Here is a 22,366-nt window from a genome sequence, read left to right on the forward strand (position 1 = left end):
CCTGGAGGACCTCCACAGGTGGTGATGCCCTGTAACCCCAAAGCTCCACGTCCCGTGTGGGGTGGGGTGAGCCGGGGTGGGGCGGTGCGACGAGGACGACACGTGTGGCAGTCACTCGCCGGAGGTCCCGTCTGTTCCCAGCTTGGCAGCACTTCTTACGCGCTGCTGTGCCGCACTCTAATTGTTATTAGCCCATCGTACTCCTGTTGGAAATTAGCAGGTCGTTTAAGACGGAGGGCAAGAGGACACTTGGGGGGGGGGGGGGGGGGGGGGCGGAGGGGGGGCTGTGGCAGGTGGCTAGGTCCATCCCGCGATCTTCCACAGCTCCTGGAAGAACGGTGGCATGATCCCAGATCCAGAAAAAGGCAGAGGGCACACACCACCATGCCGGGGGGGGGAACTTCCAACGTAAACAAAATATGACAAAGACACTGTCCAAGAATGTCATTATCCATATCGCCAAGGCAACACAAAGGACAAAAACAAGAAGGCTGAGTCTCCCAGTTCCGCATGACACAGATCTTCCGACCACAGGAAGGATGTTCAGCATGACCCCCCCCCCCCCCCACAAACAGAATAAGCTGAAACAAAGCGAGTCGTTCAATCAACACACAGTGTTTCTGAGAGTCAGGGCCTGAGTCACCATTTCCAGGGGGGCGGGTGCTGGTTCAGGTGTCAGGACACAGCAGGGATTGGGGGGGTTTGGCGTTCGGATGTTGCTGGGCTGCCGAACTTAGGGCAGCGCTCCAGTGACGGAGGGGCTGACCGTCCCCAATCATGGGGCCCTCGGTGGGAGGATGGGGGTGACCTTTGACCTCTAACCAGTTGAAACACTTGTGAACTTCAGATGATCTGGGGAAACCCGCTGTCTGACATCACACAGAGGATTTCCAACAATGCACTCTGTTCCCTCTCACTTTTAAACATCACCTCCCTCTGCCTTTTAAGGGCAAAGCAATTGCATCCAAAGCAGAGCACCCCCCCCACCTTAATGCTCCCGGGAGGCGTCCTCACGGGGGCACTCGCCAAGCGGGACACTCGGCCCGAGGGCACTCGCCAAGCGGGACACTCTGCCCGAGGGCACTCGCCAAGCGGGACACTCTGCCCGAGGGCACTCGCCAAGCGGGACACTCTGCCCGAGGGCACTCGGCAAGCGGGACACTCTGCCCGAGGGCACTCGCCAAGCGGGACACTCTGCCCGAGGGCACTCGCCAAGCGGGACACTCGGCCCGAGGGCACTCGCCAAGCGGGACACTCGGCCCGAGGGCACTCGCCAAGCGGGACACTCGGCCCGAGGGCACAAGCTGCAGGCTCATGCTAGTAGCAGTATGGTTTTTCAGGGTCGCCGGTTCCTGGGTCGGGGGTGGGGGGGGCCTCCCTCCATATGCATGCCGCGGCGGAAACAGACAGACACATGCTCTCGCGCGCATATGACCAAAAGCCGCACACGCCGCTCCGGATTAAATGAAGCACGTAAAACGTTATTGAGGACCAAGAGGGAGGGGACACATGAGGGAGCGATGCAAGGGGAGGAGGGGAAACGGGAGTCAGCCCACCCTGCATTCGAGTTATTAGCCCGGGGGGTGGGGGGGGCATGCAGGCAGGCGGGCTGCGCAGCACACCTGCAACTGATTCTGCCGCATTATCCAAAAGTGCATCTTAAGCTGTATTTAGGGAACTCCAGGAAAGAGCACAGGCGAGAGAGAACATTTGGAACATTTGAGATCACATCAAAGGGACCATAGGACCACACCGGCCCACTGCGGGGGGAGGGACAATAAAAGCCAGAGAGGGGGAGTGGAGGTGCTGCGATTAGACACGGGAAGAATTTACTGGCGCTTCAAAACGACGTTTTAAATGATGGTTGTCTGTACTTTTTTTTCTCACATTACTGCAGACTGTATAACTGTACAATTAAATACGGCTTTATACAGCCCTGGACAGGTTTATATATTTCTTGTTGTTCTTATTCGTCGAGTCCAGGGCGACATAAATACCCAAAGCAGAGATGCATTTAGCTCAGGAATAGTGGCGCCCTAAGGAATCTAGGGAATCCGACATGGTAAGAGAGGCGTGGCGGTTCAGCAGAAGGTAACGGGACTAAAGGGACAAGCTGTTGCACCCTAGGATGGCGCTTATTGGTGAACGAGCGAGTCGTAAACCAGGGTGTGGCCCCAACCTGTGGGTTGGAGCACTTGGCGTGCAGCGGCTCCAGGTCCACGTGCAGGCAGACGACGAAGGCGGCCTGGGCGCGGTGCGAGGTGACTGCCAGCGTGGAGGTGCATCCCATGGGTTCTAGCAGGCCGAGGGCACGCTGCTGGCCCAGCAGGGTGTACACACTGAACTGCGTCAGGGTCACTGTCCAGGGGAAGGCGTCACCTAGGGGTGCACAGGCAAACAGGGAGCTGATGAGTCTGCTTTACAAAAAAATGCCACCGGGTCCATTTTCAGAGAGACACTGAATTATTCCAACTTTCTACGAGACAAATCAAAACACAGACGCTGGATAGGTGACCTTCACACTAGAGCAGGGCTCTTCAAATCTGGACCTCGATTCCAAATCCAGGCCGTGTTTTCAGTTTTCCCAGGTAGTTAGTTTAATATTTACTGATTCTCATTGGCCAATGGCTTCACACCTGACTCACAGGCAAAGGAAAGTTTGGAAAATCAGCAGTACTTGGACCTTGAGGACCGTGATTTGAACAGCCCTACACTAGAGCACTGAAGGGCCAGCTTCTGCCAGAGAAGAGACTCCAATTACAAATCAGGAACAAGTAGCAGAACGAGTTCCTTCAGGCTGCCCGCCCAGCCTGCTAAACTCTATGGCCGGCCCATCGCAGTGAGGACCTCCCAAGGTTGGGGGCCCTGAGGACACCCCAAGGTCGGGGGCACCGAGGACCTCCCAAAGTCGGGGGCACCGAGGACACCCCTTTCCCTTGTCCCCACACACTCCATGCTTTGAACTGCATAGCTAAACATGAGAGACTAGACAGCCTTCAAAGAAGGGGAATGTCTGACTAAGAGCATGGACCATTCGCTTTTACGGTGGCGCTGACAGTCGTCTGATCTAACTGGCCTTTATTTTCTTTTCTTTTTTGATTTATATGTCCAGTTCTGATGTCACAGTAAAACAGAGGCTATTTCAACTAGGGGTGGGTCTGGACAGACTGCACCTGATCCCGTTTTATCATGGCACATGTACTCGTGTGATTGGCATGGAACGGTCCACCTTTTTAAGTGTGTAGGGGTCCCACGAAAGGAGAGCATAGCTGGCACGTATTCACGTATTTACGCGAGAGCCAAAACATGTACCGCACAAAGAAAACGAACATGGATGGTGACAACATGCTGGAGACGGGCCCGGTACCTTCTTCCAGGATGGGCCGGGGCACCACGAAGGGCACCTCCTGCAGCGGCTCCATGTGGCGGTGGCCTGAGCTCAGCACGCTGACCTGCGGCAGGCAGACCACCACCGTGCCGGGCATGCTGGCCTGGCTGTGGTACCAGCTCCGCACCGTGCCCGGGATGTCGCCACACACGATGGTGCTGGGGGAGGGCAGGCTGTCGTTGGGGAGGAAGACGCAGCATGACTGCAGCTCCACCTGGGGGGCATTTGGGGGGAGACATCAAAAAAACAACAAATAACCAAGATACATAAAGATTAATGGCCTGATTAGCGCCACAGAGAATCTGCTGCACAACGTAGCCTCGGATTCAGAAAGACGACTTCCAGAGCTGCTTTTAAGGAAAAACACAGACCACCGGGAAGGTGAGCAGGAAGGGAGGGGAGATACAATCATGGTGCCACTGAGCAACCGTTTGGCAGGCCGTCAACAGCTGCCCATGCAAGGAGAGATCAAATGACGGGCAGAGAATAAGCAAAGCGCCAGTCCAATAATGGCGAAGTGCAGCCGAATGGCAGCAGATGTGTTCAATAATGCTCCTCCGATCTGAACTTCAGCATGGATGCGTGTGCTCACACACGCACACGCACCTGACACACGTGCACGGCCTCAGTCTGAAGTGGCTGTTTGGCTAACTTTCATCACGGATCGCAAAGGATATATCGTTACATGCTTGTCTCGGGCCATTTCCCGCACGCATTAGGCTTCAAAGCCGTGTTTGAAATCCGAGCACTTTCACGCGCCGACACGTAGGGCTCCGGCTCTTCAAGAAGGGAGCATGCACGGGAAACCATCAACGTCCAACCGATGTGTGTATTTAAAAGGGGAGGGGGGAGGTTAAGCGTTAAAGCAGACAGACGCGGGAAGCTTTTTGGGTCACAGCGCCGTGGGTCATACGACAGCACTGTCACACGAGCACAACCCCAACCAGTGACTACGACACAATGTGAACATGTAATTACCAAACTCTGCCATCCACTGGCCTGCTTTATAAAACGAACTTGGAGGTGCACTGCATATCTGCGTGGATTTTCCACAGAAAAGTGCAGCTCACCCAAACCTGTGGGAGGTGCCTGTTTCTACTTTAAAGGTTCAGTTACAGGCCTGACAAGCTAAATTATTAGTGGCTTTCCATCGTCCAAAACAATCGGATGCCACGTACGTCGTGACTGCCGACCCCTTCGACGTGACAATCCAGCTGACACGGGGCCTGGGAAGACCTCACGGGAGAGGAAGAGGCATCAGAGCATGGCGGGAACGGAGCGGTTCCAGGAAAGAACAGAGGAGAGAGGGAGGCACCTTCAGGCCTGGAAGAAGAGGCAGAAACATCTGCCCATGGCTCATCCCCCCCGGACTCTGCTGGGATGTGAAGTGACAGAGAGCGGAACATGGATCGCATTCATCAAACCCCAACTGGACGCAGAAGACACTTTTTATTATCATGAAATACAGCCTTAGCTGGGCTCCTTCGGCGAGGAGCGGCAGCGGGTGACTGAAAGCCGAGCTCGCTCTCCGCGGACAGCTGCGGCTCGGAGAACCGGGATGTGCGCTCACGCTCACCCTTCCTAGCTGCCGTCGGACTTCGGTTACTAAGTGTGCTTGATGTTTATAGAAACAGGAGCGTACGAAGACGTCACCCTGCTCACCACCGCGGCCGCAGCACCGTCATGAGTGCTACAACGTCCATGGGGGGGGGTGGATGATTTATTAGATAAATGTATTTACAAAACCGAAGCAATTACTTAAAAGAGAACAGAGAAGAAGAAGGTGAGACTGGCATAGGCCAGAGGTCTCTTCAATCTCCTCCTGACAGGGGAAGCCCATTTACAAACAGGCTGGGGTTCTCACCCTCTCCCTGGGGGAGTACGGCCTGGTCCAGACCCCCCAAAAGCCACGCAGATGTTCCACCGTTGTGTCATCAACGATGGGGACTGAGTCACCTAACAGGCCCAGGACGTGCCGAAACACTCACAGCGACCTCATAGCCGGCTCCTCTCCATCCACACCGAGTCGGCACCTGCCAAGCCCCCCCCCCCCCCGTTTTCTCCAGTGCCCAGCATCCCTACCGCAACCCTGCTTTGATTCACGGTGGAAAAAATATATTTTTGTGCAGAGGGGGGCGCTCACACTCAGATTCGGGGTGATGAACAGAACGCCAAATCAGAGCTCTGGAAATTCCCTCGACTTTAGGTTTGAGTTGTGCCGTCAGGCTCCATAGTTAACATGCTCTTGATCGGTTTCTCAACAGTCATTTTTTTCCAGTCTTATTTTTTTCCCCAGTCATAATCAGGGTTTCCGTCACAAACTTCTGATTTACCCTGTATATCTTTGAGCAGAACGGGACACTAGACAACTTTAGCCAAAACATGAAAGGACTTGAACAGTCTGGCAAAAGAAGCCAGTGAAAGTTGGTTTTACTGCACACTTAAAGAATGGAATATCAAAAGGACCCCCCCCCCACCCAGAGTTAAAATGTCCTGTGAAATCAAAGAACAACATGAATATGGGTTGGAAATGACCCGTGCAGTACAAATAATAAATAAAAAGAACTGAACCTATCTGAATGTTTAAATGGTTTTAAGCATCATTTGTGCGATGGGTGCTGCACGGCGGTCCAGAAGGGGGGGAGGAGTTGAATCGGGGGTGATTTTTCTCTTCATATTACATCATGTCCTGTCAAAGTGAAACAGAATCCCTTAATATAACAAACCAGTTACTGTCAACACAGGGGCCCAGTTCAGGACATACCCAGGGCCCAGTTCGGAATTTACACTGTGACACAAGCCCGAGGGAGTAAAAGAAAGAAAAAAAATAGAGGAAAAACATTGGCAGGCCAGCGGGTCCCGATGGTGCCTACGTCTTGAAAATATCATTGGGCCCTCAGCCAAACCGTGCGAACTGAGCTTTAATACACAGACCGGTATTCCCACCCGGGAAACGGCATTCCGTTCCACGTCCACTGGAAACGTGCATCCATTCCGGGGTTTGCTAGCACACACACAGACCCTGTTCTCTACCTACACCGTAACTGTGCCGTCATCTGCAGTGAGCGAAAGAAAATGAAGAAACCAAAAAAAAAGGGTGGAAACGTAGTCAATGAAAGATTCAAAAAGTGTTCTGGAAACATGCCAGAACACCTGAATTAACAACCCCCCCTTTCTGCTTTCACACAAGTGTTATCCTCATGGTGCGAGGGCTTGGGGCTTAACGCTTCCTGTGAGAGGGGCACCTGCAGCGGCAAAGCCATGGGCGGGCTGGCGTGGGGCAACACGGCCCTCCTTATGTTCTCGTCCTGGGGGTGAAATCACAGCTAAGCCCTTCCCAGGCAGCTGGGAAAGCAGAAACAGTTTGAGCAACCCCCCAACCATGAGAGGTCACGTGTGTGTGTGTGTGTGTGTGTGCGCGTGCGCAGAGGGCTCTGCTGCAACGGAGAGCTGACCCCTCCCAAACAAATCACATGACCAAGGCTTCCAAAGCTCCAGGTGAGACCATTCAGCTAAACCACATGATGGAGGTCTCTGATTACACGTTAACAACATGTAACTCCACCACAAAGCAAGGCCTTAGAATTGAAAACATCCAACAAAACCAAATAATCAAGGGCTCTAGATGCCAGAGAAGGATCGGTCAAAAAAAAAAAAAAAAAAGTTATATGACCATGTTCTCTAGATTGCAGGATAGGACAATTCAGCTAAATCACATGACCATGGACTGCGAACCAAAGGTATGATTATTCAGTTCATGGCTCGTCCACAGCTGTTCAGATACCACAAGGCAAATGCCAAGGATAAATACTTTAATTCAAGAAAAAAAAAACTGCGAGTCCATCGAAAGTCACTCTACACAGAATCCTTACTAGACAGACAGAGTGTGAACAGCTGGTCTATTATCTGGGAGGTGGCCAATATTAATCTTCAGGATTAACCTCCATAAAACAATAGCAGGTGCCTCCTGATGATCTTGGTCTCAAGGGATTGGGGAGCTTCTGGATACTTTTCCAGGAAATGAACACGTCAAGACAGCTGAGGGAAAGTGGGCTCATTTCATTTTAGGTGGTATTTTGATGAAATGGAAGTCACCCCTAAAACATCTTCCTTCAATTTTTTTTTGTCTCTTGCCCAATATCACAGGGTCTAAATATAGTAATGTGATTTTGCCAGTTTTGGTTCTGTTTCCTTTCTTGCCCTTAGTGCCCCTCAACCCCCTCCCCAGGACCCCCATGAGTCCTGTCCGGCATCTCTTCTAGCCATTCTTCCACAGAAGGTCTTCAGGGAGTAGTAGACTATATTTCCACAGCCTAACTTAGATCTTTCTCCATCAATCCATCATCTTAAACATCATGACCTTTATCCTTTCAGCAATTTCTATGTCTAAACAATCAAACTAAGAATCCATTCTTCTTCAATAATCACTTATTCAAAAGGGTCCAGGTGCTGTAATGCATGAGACACCGTGGACCAAATCAAAACTCCACACATGTGGGGTTATTCTACATGCTGATACACCATCCAGGCCTGAACATCCCACCCAAAACAACTGTGGGACCTGCATATACAATCAGTTTCATTCTGCCGCCACTTCTGAGGACTCCCAGAATCCAAAGACTACATGTCACAGCAACAACACCTGAGAAATCCACCCGACTGCCGCCACTTTGAACCTCAATCTAAAAATTTGGACAACGTGAATTGGGACTTTTGCCACCTTGCTCATTTGACTTTGACTCCCTCTGTCGCCCCCTGGAGGATGGGCTCAACTTGGATTCTGGTTCCTCCCAAGGTTTCTTCCTTCTAGGGAGTTTTCTTTGCCACTGTCGCCTCTGGCTTGCTCACTGGGGGCTTTGGCCAGGGATAATGTAAAGCGCTTTGAGACGATGTAATGTTGTGAAAACGCAATATACAAATATAACTGAATTGAATTGAGCTGGTGATGGAGAGAGGAAAGGGACAGCAACCTGAAGGCATGTCTACAGAACAGGGGCCCAAACGGCTAAGACTTATGCCATTCAGCCATGTCTGAATCTCAAGGAAAAAAACACAGTGGCTCCAAAACTCCCAATACTTTCTAGATCCTTCTAGCACATTTGATAAGGACGAATGAGCCAAATCTGTGACGTCAGCAAGCAGGTCTAAGAGCCTGGAATCCAGTCGTGCTGTGAATAAGTGCCAAGCCTGGCAAAGGCAACGTGGGCGGCCCCTGGGGGCCCGCATTCCGCGACCCGGCTGCTTACAGGAGCTGACAGGCGCTAGCGGCCGCGCGGCCAAGTCGGATATCTGAACAAATAAACGCAGCATGACACGGAGGGGGTTTTGTTTGTTTCTGCTGGCGGGGGGTGTCTTCCACTAGTGCCGTGAGCTCACTGGGCCTTTGATAGCCAGTTTGTTGTTCCAGCAGCGACCTCCTGATGTCCACTGGGGGCAGGGTTAAAAGCCGCCCTGTGCAGCTCGTCAACCGGCTCTCTCACATCACCCCCAGAGGTCCTCCGTTCTGCTCAAGCACTGCGCTTCTCAGCCAAAGCCTCGGTGACACGGGTCACAGATCCAGCCGCGCGAGCTCACCGGCGCTGCTGTGGTTAAAGGCCCCCCTCCCCCCAGTTGCCACCACTCCGAACAGCCAGCTGCGCGAATCCTGTTACAAGGCCCGGATCCAGATTTCGATCGAGCGCTACCAGAGAAACCCAAACATAATCAGGTGGGAATGTTTTCCCTAGGAATCTGGTATTTGAGATGGATTCCCCCGCAAAAGCAGATCAGAGAAAGACCATCAAAACGGCTCAAAATCAATCCATTAGCCTGTTGCTGAGTCATCATGCTGATCATGCCCAAAGCAGCAACTGGCTGAATGTCATACCCAGTGCTGTGGTATGCATCAATGTCAATTTTGATTGCTGTCATTAAGATGATAAACTACCTCAGTATGCTTTGGGGCACTCTTTGGCAATGGCGAAAGAAATTCTCGTTTTCTCCTAAACAAGATGTTGGAGGACTAATGAGGGCCTTTTGATTATGGGGTGAGATCAAACTCTCACTCCGAGGAAATCAAACCATATTATTGGTATCTACAGTGCAGACCGCTCACACCTCACCCACCCACTATGAAGAGAGAAGGGGGACAAAAAAAAACATGTCATTATTAGTTACAATTCAGCAACAATTCTTTACATCAGCGCAAATTCTTATTTATTTTCGGTTAGATGCTCTGTTATTTATGCGGCCAAGATGAAAAGTTGCAACTGTAAATCTTGTGACAATCCGAAGATCTGACAAAGATGGGGTGCAAGAGGGTGGGGGGGGGGGGTGCAGATGAAGTCATCCACGCTGAAGCCGAGGGGTCAGGTCCTGCTCATGGAAACCATCTGGCCGAGCTCTGCGAGCCACACCAAACACAAACGATCCCCGAAAAAAAAAAAATCCTATTCATTAATGCACAGCAGCTGCGAGTCAGAGTTACTTCATTGTTCCATGGCAACGCCTGCTCTGTTTCAGGGGTCCCATTTCAGTTTTGGTAGCAACGTTCTCCTCCGCCAGCGCTGAACACATTCATGTGTTAAATAGGAGGAATTATTGCGAATTCCTGAAATAGAATCACCTCCTGTTAGCTCCGGATTTTGTCAAGGCCGGTGACAGCGAGCTGGGGTGGCGGGGGGTACAGTATGAGCCCCAGGGCATTAAGCCGGACTGACGGAGAAGGTGACACCTTCAGCCACAGTTGGCACCAACCTCCAGGAAGCCTTTGGTCTTACCTCACTCTTCTAGCGCCCCATTTGGTTCAACACATCCTGGTCATCTGCTGATTCCTGAACAAGCCAAACTGTCGTTTGACCGCTGTTTTTGGACAGGGCTGCCTCCGTGATGTTATGCTCATTACCTTGGTAGCCATGGAGGAGTGTGGCAAAGAGATCATACGGCTCCCTTTCACAGGGAGGCTCTGCGCTGATTAAGTGGGAGGGCCATGGAGTTTCTTCTCAGTTCTGGGTCAACGATCCTACTTCCAATCTACATGGGGTCGGTATTAATGATCCTCAGGCTAATAATACTGCGAACTTGGTCTACAGCAGGACAAGGATGGCTAGGAAATTACGGGCAAAGAGGCCAGGAGCAGAGATGAGAGATTCAAACATGGCATTTCATAAGGTGAATCGTAGAAAAAAACGCTTCTCTGGGACTCTTTCCAAGGAAGACGCCATCATTCTCAAGATATTGGCATATAAAGATTAACTCGGTCTTCCTAAATACATCTCCAACAGCCACACGACAGTAAACTCTCGGTCCTGTTTCCAAAAGAGGCCCGCATGCCAAGGCTGGGCACAGGTGCAGCACAAACGGCTCCAATCGGTTTTCCGTTCGCCCGTCCCTAAAACGACCAGACTACTTTAGGGTTGTGATCTCCAGGCCTCCAGGAGCAGCTTTTTGTTCGAGCCTCACCAACCTACATGTCAACAGGAACCGAGACCGGAGTCGCTGCACGGCACTGATCCGGAGTCAGCTATCACAGCCAGAGGGGGATCACCCCGCCCACAGACTCCGGACCCGCCACGGAGTACGCGTTTCATCACTGGATCTGGGAGGGTGGGGGGAGAATGTGTCACTGTTTTTATTCCTGCATATGAACCCAGGTCCTAATGTGGGTGGAACCGGTCCGGGCACACAGGGGAGCGTGTGGGACATGGTTCCAAATTTCCCAAGGCGGGGTGAGGTCTGCAGGCCACCTCAGAGAGCAAAGCGGGAACGGGGCAGCTTTGGGGATCTGACACATGACATTACGTCACCAGAGAAGTTGGGGGGGGGGTCCTCAAAGTCAGCAGTTTGTGCAGTACCTGAAGCGTGAGCCGTTTAACGCCGTCCCACACCCGACTGATGAGTTCCTTCATGTGCTCCTCTGGGGTGGTCCACGACTGCGGGCTGGTGGGCATGACCTTCACTGGCAGGGAGAGGGGCCGTGACTCTACAAGAGAAACACAGAGGGAGCTGAATTATAGCCTCAGAACACCAGAGCAGTTTCACTGACCCCAGAGCAGTGAAACTACAGAGCCTAGGAACACCTGCGGGTCATTGCTGACTCAGAATCAGCTGGGCTACAGAAAATCACTTCAGCAACCTAGTAAAGTTCATGCATTTAATGAGAAAGTTTAGAGAGGGAGTTCAGGACACCTCCATACAGAGTGAGTCTCTCAGTCACTGCCAGTATGCCGGGAACAGCCGAAGCTATCTGAAGCATCCCCCAAGCAGATACCAGAACACGCCTGAGTCCAGCGGCCAGAGTCCAGCGGCCAGAGTCCAGAACACAGTCACAGTGAGAAGGATGATGTCACACCTCCCATAAATAATTCTCAAACCTTCTGCTCACGAGTATCACTATTACAGCTGAGTGAGTTGCTACAGCAACCATGGTTTTCCAATAAGAGAGCACGGGCGGGCGGGGGGGGTCAGCGGCTCAGCTCCTCTCCAGACTGAGGTCACGGCGTCAAGCCTCGACAGGTGAGGGACCCAGACATGAGGAAGCGGCGCGGGGGGGGGGGGGGGGGGGGGGGGCAGGGAATGACTCGGCCTGACCCGGCCCCAGCCCCAGCCCGCCCCCATGACCCCAGCTGCACGGAAAGGCAGACAGCGTTGGGGCTGCCCCACGCGGGGCGTCACCGTCACTGCCGCCTCTCTGCGGCCACCCCGGGCTTCTCATGTGGGTCCAATGTCTAGACAGCACCCCCCTCCCCCAGCCCCAAAGAGGAAGACTGGGGATCCGGTTCTCTGCGGCCCGTGGGAGAGAAGGCTCCGGCAGAGGTAACCAACAAACAGCTCCGTGCTGACAGCTGACATCAGAAACCAAATGTTACTCAGCCGTGTAAAGTAAGTGAAGAAAATGGCGCTAACAGGGACTTACTCAAAGAGGACCCTTCAGCCTTCACCATCTTATCCTCTTCCACAGAGCCACCACCACCAGCTTCTGAACCGTACCGTTATTCTGTCCTTCCTGGAAGCCCGAAACTCCCAGCTTCAGGTGACCAAAGGCTCCTAAACAGGCCTAACTGGGAACGGGGCTCTAATGGCGCTCCAGAGCCCTGTCAACTGGGAGGCCAGAGGTCGGCATGTATCTGCACCACAGTAACAGCCCTGACCTTATTTCACCTGACAACATGGACGGCGACCAGCTGGCGTTAAAAGCACAGCGGCGATAATGGCCATTTCTCCTGCCTTTTTATTGGCCTGTATGTTACATCTTAACACCCACGACAGCGCGGACTTGAAGCCAAGCAGGAGAGCCGTTCCACCGACCCCAGACCATTTGCGCGCAGAGAACTCGCGGGCCTTGTCAAGCCAAGACGCAGGGGTCAGGGGTCAGGGGTCGGCCAGCGTCTTAACAGCAAAGGAACGAAGAAAGAACGCAAAAAAATAATAATTCAGATCACGAAACTCATCGATCATGTTTTATTTACCAGAGAAACAATAATATTATACACGAATGGGGAAATATAAATGGCAATTTAATTATATACAGCCACCGAAAATAAGGCCTTTTTCGCATGACTGGGAATCTGCTGGAAAAAGACCATCAGTCACAGGAGGGAATTGACATCTTATCAAAAACACGAAGCACAAAAAAAAGGAAACACCCGGTATTGCTTGTGAAATGGATTTATCTGTATTTTTCTTCATCCCTCTGTTATGTTCCTTACGATCTGTTTACAATAAAACGTGTTGTATATGGCGTCGCATCTGCCCAAAGAACCCGCTGTACATTTTAATTAATGACCGGCTTACTATTTGCTTTGGCTGTACTTTAGTGTTTATTTAAATATTGACTCGACTTTGTTAATTGATACCGAGGCTGGCACAGCGGGCGATGCCATTTTCACGTCCCCTCGTCCCTGTTCCAAACGGCATCCGTGTCGTGGGTCCGTCTCTCTCCCCGAGGAGCCTCCCTGTCCAGCGGTCCGGAAGAAAACAGCGTTCAACCGCATGATGTGAACCACACTACTCAGCACGGATACTTTCAACACAACTATCATAACAATAATAATAATGACAATAATAATAATATCAGTAATAATCGTGACTGTTGAGCCGCATCTGCTGAGCCGTCGGACGCGAATGCACAGCCAGCACATCCCCGACTGATACTTCAAAGCCGGCGCTCGCGCTCATTTATGTCTAACATAAACATGGCTGCCGTGCTCGTGCATATGTCAGCCCCTCTGCCGACCCCTCCTCTCCGCCCACAGCCTGGTTAAAGGCTGACACACACGTCTACAGCGGCCTCAGGAAACCACCGGCTGGGGGGGTTGGGTAGCCGGGGTCAGTGCCCTGGTACGCTGGCCCCCACGCCAGCTGACGGCGAGGCGGAGGCGCACGCAGAATGCGAGGCACGCGGTGAGCAGATGAGACTGACGACAGCTACGAGTAAAGTGTGAAGTAAGGTTCCCGTACAGAAACACACCCAGCGTGCAGATGCAGGCATATTTTTTCCTTTTATAAGACAATTATAAAACAGGTCATAATTTCATCGTAACACCCAATGACCCGACAACTGACCCGAATCCATTAGTAAACTATGTATCATCCATGTCAGCCAGTGCAACAACCCAGCCTGAGGTTTCACTGAAATCCAGGGATCCGAAACTGAGGCCTGAGTGCAGCACCGTGACCGAACATGAGCCTCTCGCACAGATTCCTCACCTTCACCAGGGAAAATGCAGCTGGCCCTTCGAGCTGCCGGAATGCCCCAGAAGCAGCGAGGCTCTCTCTGCCGAGCCACCTGATCGCACGGGGCCTTCTAGACGGCTTACGGCCACGTGACTCCTGCCACTATTCCGGCTTCCTCTGGAACGTCCATCGCCTGGGTGGACCGTCGACATTACACGAAACGGCGCCTTCATACAGCAGGTAATGAGAACGGTGTGACCTGCATCACTCTGCAGCCTGATACTAGGTGCTTTTTCTGCTCATATTCCGGGACTCCGGCACAACAGACACATCGGAGCTGCCCACGTGTCCAACAAGGGCATAGTGGAAGGTATGAACACCAGGCAGTAGGGTGGGACACTATATTCCATGAAAAATAAAACACCACCCACTTAACAGACACTGACGTGAACCATGACACCCTCCACACACCCCGTCTCCCTCGGCAGAAAATCAAGGTATACAGCAATTTATCGCTAATTCCATTAAGGGTGGGACAGACGGAGGAAAGCGATATTACCATCTCGCCCCCACCTCCCCAGTGGTGGCAGTTACGAGCAGCAAGTATGTTCCGTCACTTGAAGCGGGCTAGCCCGTATCGCCACTAACAGCTAATTTTAGGCGAAGGGGTGGCTGCCAATTTAGTCGTCATTCAAACAGACACTTCTATGGAGAGACTCACTGGAGACCCGTAATCTCCGAGAGAGCAATGCCAACTTCAGTTTCATTAGAACAATAAAGAAAATACTTTGGGCTATTTCGACTTTGCCTTCATTTGTGGTGCAGACCCAAAAGAAACATCAGATTCATCAGGAAAAAAACTGTTGCTTGTTTGGAGTGCTTGGGACACCGGGTTCTTGTGAAGTACATTACGAGCAAAACAAGTCAATTAAGCGCACGCACACACGCATACACGCACACACATACATATATATATATATACATACACACATATATATGTGTGTGTGTGTGTGTGTGTGTGTGCATATACATGCATTTTTTAAGAAAAAACTTCAAAAAGGTCATCATTAATAGGGGCTCCAAACCAGACTGGGAGTTTATGTCTTTTTTATTTATTTATTGATTGTTTCTTTCCGAATGGCAGTCAGGGAATCTGGTCGTGTATTGCTGCAGTATGAATGCACACATGCCGGTTACGCACGCAGCTCGATTAAAACACACAGGTCATCTGTTTGACGCTTCTCTAAAAGCGACAGGTGGTGTATTTCCAAGGCACATCGTTACAAGCCTCTGACCGGGAGGATAACTGATGTCTGAGTGTCTTTTCCCACACGCTGTCACCGTGTCACCAAACCCAGGAAGGCCAGCGACATGACAGTCACAGGAGGAACGGCTCGGACGCCGCAGGCCGTACCCACGGCCAATGATGAAAAATACAAGTTAACATTCATATGTAATGCTCACTGGAAGGGGGGAACACCCCATTCCCCATTCCCCCCCCCGCTTCAACCTACTCACTGTTTTTCTTGCAAAAAGGCATGTCAGCGATTCCGTGGATGAGTCAGCTGCAGCTGACTGTCTGTGGGCTCCATGCCGGCCACCTGGGTTTACCGTAGGCCTCTCCTACGTGCAGCATGTGCTGCTTACGTAATCCACTGGGGGGTGATCCCAGGCAGTTTCTTTTTGTAAGAAACCATCTTCTGGATAAGTGCACTGGGATGCAACGCTGAAAGCATGACTTCGGAGAGATGTATGACAGCAAGCTCACAGAGGCCAGAACGAAAAAAACTATTCTAATGACAATAAGACGATACCACACTATCACATGCCTGCCAAAGTGAGCTTCATTTTATCAAACATAGCTCTATGTGCGTGTCACATTCATTACTACTTTCGTGTCTGTCAGACAGTCAGATATATATTACATTATGGAGAACAAATGTCCCCACAATGTGTTAAAAACCTATTATTTTGAAGTTGTGGGCTTTTTGGTCCCCACAAGGGGAAAATCTGTGACTGCAATCAAAAAACTAATATTTTGTTTGGTTGCATATGGTTAAGGGTAGGCTGGGTAGGGGTTAAGGTTATCATAGTTGGGATTAGCCCAAAGAAATGGATGGACGGTCCCCACAAAGATATGACTACAGGTGTGTGTGTGTGGATACGCAAGAACAGTGTCTGTGTGTCAACTTCTTTCCTGATGATCAAAGCCTGGGATTGCTAATGCCCATTTGGAAAATAATGTCTTGCGTGACAAAAGTACCAAGAGCAGTCAGAATCCGAGCACAATCCCAGACATGAAAGAGTCTGTTTGAAAACCACAGCTCCAATCACACAGCCACTAGAACATTTCTAAATGAACATGTGTATGACAACTCTGCCACACAGAGCAGCTAATAAATACCGTTTTGACCAGGGCAAGGTCATGAACGGCCGCTGGACCAGAGGGGGTGCTGGGGCACCGGTGGCACACGGTTCTCTGATGTGCCGGCCGTCTCATTCAAACCCAGGACACAGACGGCCCGTTCCAATGCTGCCTCCAACAGTGCCACCGAGGATGATCGCTTCCAAAGATGTGGATTCAAAGCGGTGAGAACCAGAAAGAAATGACATTCAACAGACGAAGAAGAATCTGAAAAGTTAAAAGTCTGCATGATCAGGCTAAAGCCCAGGAGATATTAGTCTGAAAAATACAGCAGGATGAAAAATCAGCCCTGTCATATATTTGGAGTTACATTAAAACAAATACATTAGAGCTACTGGGTGTAATGCCAAATTATAATTTAGGAAAAAAGGCTCTGTACCCTGGCCAAAAAGAAAATCAATCGCCTCATTTGGAACCATTACTTACAACAACGCAATTCATTTATGTACCAATTATCAATTTTGCTGAGCCCTCTCCTGTCTGGAAAGATGAAATCACGGCACATCACTGGTCTATTTTCCCAATTTCAAAACTGTCCAACTATCCAAATAATTGTTTTGGTTTATTAAGGTGGCTTCTCCATTTAATCTAAGTTGTAAGAAACAATTACATATCTTTGTAAATATGCTCTTCCCACCCCATATAAAAGTCCAACTGGAGATTATCATAAAAAAAATAAATGAAATACGAGTCCATCTATTCCAAACATAAGTAACCATAGTACAAACATCCAACGAGGCATAGAGGACAAACAAAAACATAGCAAACAGTTAATCCCCATGGCTTAGCTTTTGCAGACCGAGGGCCAATCGGCTGCCTCCGTTACTTAACGTAAACATTAGCTTTAGCACTAGCTTCCCGGGCACCTGCTTTGTCGAGAACGGCACATGGAAAAGCAATTAATACATCAACTTTTTAGACTTTAATCTCAATGATAACATGTTAAATACCACCAGACCCTTTAAAAGGTAACTTGAGGACCACTAAATCCTATTCTTTATGTAGAGGAGGAAACGGGAATTTAAAGAAGAAGAGAAAAGTTAAGTGGTTCCCTGCAGCAAAATGTGGACATACACATTTATTTCATTATTATAACAGTCTATGCCATGAAGTAATTTTACACGGGAATTAAAAAAGTAATTAAACAAGGGGATTCTTGCTGAGGAGGACAGAGTATGTGGAGAAGGGCTGGCGACTGTGAATAGAAGAAGATGCCGTTTTACTTACAGTTGGCATGCAATCGCCATATTTACCCTGCGTGTTCTCGACTCGCATTTCACAGAAAGTCGAATGGAAATATTTATCTAAGCCCCAATCAGAAAGGACATGAATCATTTTGAAACCATTACGAGTTAAATCCTAAAAATTACGCCTACTTCAAATATGTAGCCCTTGGCTGTTATCACCTCATAGCAAAAGCAAAACAAGCATGAATTATTCAATTAACTAGCTTTAAAAAATGGGATTGCTATTTGTGTCAAGGAACTCTGCCATCAAGTCAGCAATCAAGCCAGGCCAAACAGTCATATATACGTATGTATGAAATACAGGAAAAATTACAAGGCAGTAATTTATTTCACCTGGCTCCTAGAAAGCTAATCTCTTTGTTTCCATTCGCAGGAATGCAGCAATCATGTCATTCCGGGTTAAAAGGTCACACGAATGGGGAAAACAGCTATCGGCACCAAAATCCCTTCTAAATCTGCACGTAACTGTCGTTAACAGCAGATCTGGGACTGACCCCAAACAATACTGCATAGAAACAGCCCACTCGCATAAATCGGGCAACATGAAAATCCAAGCTCAAGGCCCCTGTTTATTTTTCAGCTGACGGCAAACGGACGACAGGCTAAACAAACGCGCAGCCCGTCACAGGCGCGGCTGAAACGCTGCAGCCTGCGTGGGACTCTTTGTATATAATGGATGCCGGTGCCATTGTTTGCTTACATAGGATACTGAAGAAATATATAAATATCAGCATGCAGAGATGGAGGAGCCATTAGAAAAGAGTGAAATGCACCTGATCAGCAGCTGTGACCTTTTCACCAACCGTGCTCACTGTCCATTACCAGGATGGTCCGTTAGTGTCATAAAAACACTATCCAGTGCATTAATCATAAACAGTTCCAAAGGGATCAAAGCATCAATTCGCTTCTGCTGATTTTACTGACTGAATTTTTTTATTGAATAACACCAGTTGGCAGGAAGATGGCGGAGACGCAGGGCTGACCCCAATTCCCGGGGTGCCGTCACCACCGTCCAAGGTAGACCCAACGCCAACGGCCCTGACCGACACACAGGAACACACTGTCCACAGCCAAACCACCAGCGGGGCAAAAGATGGGGACAGTCATGCACTCTAATACAGACCTCAAATGAACCCACAATCTCACGGGGGCCTTTTACGCAGAGTGTATGTATAATAATAAGCAGCAGGGTTTCATAACAGTGCCCCCCCCCCCCCCCCGTGAGACAGAGAGAAAGGCAGAGTCAGGGAGATAGAGTAAGGAGGTGAGCGATGGGACCCACCAGTGACGGTTTTGGTCTTGACCGGGCTGCTGGCGTAATCCGAGGCCTGGTTGGACGGCTGCTTGACCAGGGGGGTGCTGCCTACAGAGGCCTCATCCTCCCTTCTCTTGGCCACAGGCACCGTCATGGGAACAGCTCCGGGGGCCTGCAGTGACATCACATCACCCCCCCGACCCCGGTCACCTGACAGACACCAGCAAAAAAAAACATGGCCTCCGCAAACATAATTTGAGTATGACATAAAACAAGCACAATGTTATTGAAAACAGTTGTCCAAAATAAAATAACATAAAAATTAATACAAGCCATTGCTGAGAACCATCCAGGAGGGGAAATTACATCATGAAATAATTGCAGGTTAAACGGCTGCATTAAAAGCCTAGTTGCGCTTGTGCTAAAACAAGAACAACATGTGTGCAAAGTATCAGGAGGGATTGCAGCCTGAGTTCGTTTCAACCTGCTCCAGTGATTAGGGTATCTGGCCTAATCGGAGAACATAAAAGCTCAGAAAACAGGGAACACGCTGGGCCGCTCACGGCTCCAAGGGCAACACAGAGGCTATGGCTGTTAGTCTCGGAAGGCCTCACACGCCGCTGGCAGCTCACGGTCAGGCCTGAAATGGGCGCTGGAGGCCTGCCACCAAGATTCAGCTGCAGGGAGCCCAGGCCAAATGCCTACCGGAGGCACACAGAAAATCCCACACAGGGTCACAGGCTGTCCCACAGAGACACTCATGGACACACAGGCTGTCCCACACAGAGACATACATGAACACACAGGGCATCCCACACACAGTCACTGGCCGTCCCAAACAAAGACACACAGGCCGTCCCACAGAGACACTCATGGACACACAGGCTGTCCCACACAGAGACATACATGGACACACAGGCTGTCCCACACAGAGACACACATGGACACAGGCCGTCCCACACAGAGACACACATGGACACACAGGGCATCCCACACACAGTCACTGGCCGTCCCACACAGAGACACACATGGACACACAGGGCATCCCACACACAGTCACTGGCCGTCCCACAGAGACACACATGGACACAGGCCGTCCCACACAGAGACACACATGGACACAGGCCGTCCCACACAGAGACACACATGGACACAGGCCGTCCCACACAGAGACACACATGGACACAGGCCGTCCCACACAGAGACACTCATGGACACACAGGCTGTCCCACACAGAGACATACATGGACACAGGCTGTCCCACACAGAGACACACATATACAGTGATACCTGTGAACATACATGCTGCCATGGTCTCAACACGAACCCACAGTCATACCATCTACACACCCACACGGCTACACACACAGCCACACAAATACGCCAAGATTCTCAGAGATCAGAAGTCTTTCCCACACACAGCCCTGCAGAAACCTATACACTCAAACCAACAAGCACTATGAGAAGAGACAGATTCGTTGAGCAGGGAGATGCTGTTCAAGCTAATGCTTGGCTAGTCTCTAATCCCTTTAAGTGAAAACAGACAAACTCATCCATCACACACTTTTTAACCCTTACAGCTGTCTCTCGGGAATCACAGTACACATTAAAAACAACATCTACCTACAATGCATGGATATATCAGCCATTTGCAGAAAGCAGTAAACATGGTCAATGACCACAGTGTTTGTGGTACAAAAACCGGCAAAAACAACAATACAGATCTTTCTTGGGTTTTAAAGTCTCTCATAAACTACTTGCCTGGATGTAAATGTACAGCGTTTCTTTACGTAGATATGCACAACAGGCGTACAGCCATCTGTCAGGCACGGGGGTCTGGCAGCCGCAGCTCACGGTACCGGCCAGTCCGCCCCTTAAGCTATCCTCCACAATGAGGATGGGCATCATAACCTCTACAGCTAACATCACGATGGTGACATCACGACCGTCAGAGTGCTTATAGAGATTAAGATGGCAGTGATGATGCAGGGGACCGTCTCAGGGATGACGAAGGTAATGAATTTTTTTTTAACCCAAACCTGTAACTGATGTATGTTTGTCTAATACTACTGATACAGCTGACCAGCAAACCTCTAGGGAGGTCATCTTTAGAGGAATGACGTTAAACCGTTTTTTTTTTATTCTGTGGAAAACAATGGATCGATCTGTCGACCAGATTTACTAATGATTATTATAAATGTTGCGGACTGATACTTTGTTCAAGATGGTGATGAAGATACTGCTACTGTTCATAATAATGATGTTGGATGATTTTTACAGTGATGGTGATGATGTTGTTAGAGGGTCCTGCTTTTCACGCTGGCTTTGCGTTAAACGGAGCTTTGGCAGCACAATAACTAGCCCTTCGATGAGTAATGACAAAAAAACATGGGAAGACTTGTCAATGGAGACGCCTGGAGAGACATGGCAGGAACATCAGTGGCATGCAGTGAGGCAGGGGCGGCGCGCAGTGAGGCAGGGGCGGCGCGCAGTGAGGCAGGGGCGGCGCGCAGTGAGGCAGGGGCGGCGCGCAGTATTCGACACGCCGCGGTAAAAAGGGAACACACTGCTGCGTTTCATCACAAACTCGGGTCCCTGTCTGACGTGCCGATCCTCGCGCGAGATCACATTATGGTTCACTTACCACTTGTTCCCCAGCAGTATGGTGCAGTGTTATGCAATCCCCCCCGGTCTACAGAGTCTCAGCTAATGAGCTTTCCACTGCTCATCCCACGCCGAGATCCCAGCTCGGTGTCCAAAATCGCATGTGCAAAAACACACAAGCTGTAGTATCTGTAAAGTGTCCACATCCCTGGCCAGTCACTAGCTACACCTTCCACATCCCTGGCCAGTCACTCGCTACACCTTCCACATCCCTGGCCAGTCACTCGCTACACCTTCCACATCCCTGGCCAGTCGCTCGCTACACCTTCCACATCCCTTTCCAGTCACTCGCTACACCTTCCACATCCCTGTCCAGTCACTCGCTACACCTTCCACATCCCTGTCCAGTCACTCGCTACACCTTCCACATCCCTGTCCAGTCGCTCGCTACACCTTCCACATCCTTGGCCAGTTACTCGCTACACCTTCCACATCCCTGTCCAGTCACTCGCTACACCTTCTACATACCTGCTGACAATACATTTCTCTCTCTGTTTACTTTGGACATCTTACCGGCTGATGTCAGGGACAGATGATGGGGCACACGCTTGCGCTTCCAGTTCACCCTCCCACCTCCCATCAAAGAGGCAGCTATAGCCAGACATACTGATGCATAACTTCATATTGGCTGTCTTTGATCATCCGGCCTCAGCCATGATGTATAAGTATATTTTGATTTATGGACAATATGAATGGTGTGAAAACCACCGCTGGTATTTTTTAAAGTCCTAATT

General features: G+C 50.3%; 1 protein-coding gene across 14 annotated transcripts in view; it reads right to left on the reverse strand.

The window, feature by feature from the left end:
• LOC111844242 (intermembrane lipid transfer protein VPS13B) overlaps positions 1-22,366 on the reverse strand; it is a 212,138-nt gene that overhangs the window by 97,971 nt on the left and 91,801 nt on the right. For all 14 annotated transcript variants that reach the window (XM_072716822.1, XM_072716827.1, XM_072716830.1 and 11 more), the window contains 4 exons: positions 18,996-19,140; positions 11,221-11,348; positions 3,368-3,602; positions 2,180-2,379 (listed from right to left, as the gene is read on the reverse strand). In XM_072716822.1, the coding sequence (XP_072572923.1) occupies positions 2,180-2,379; positions 3,368-3,602; positions 11,221-11,348; positions 18,996-19,140 (708 nt within the window). The remainder of the gene's footprint in view (positions 1-2,179; positions 2,380-3,367; positions 3,603-11,220; positions 11,349-18,995; positions 19,141-22,366) is intronic.

Source organism: Paramormyrops kingsleyae, chromosome 9, assembly GCF_048594095.1.
Source record: "Paramormyrops kingsleyae isolate MSU_618 chromosome 9, PKINGS_0.4, whole genome shotgun sequence".
NCBI classification, from domain to species: Eukaryota; Metazoa; Chordata; class Actinopteri; order Osteoglossiformes; family Mormyridae; genus Paramormyrops; species Paramormyrops kingsleyae.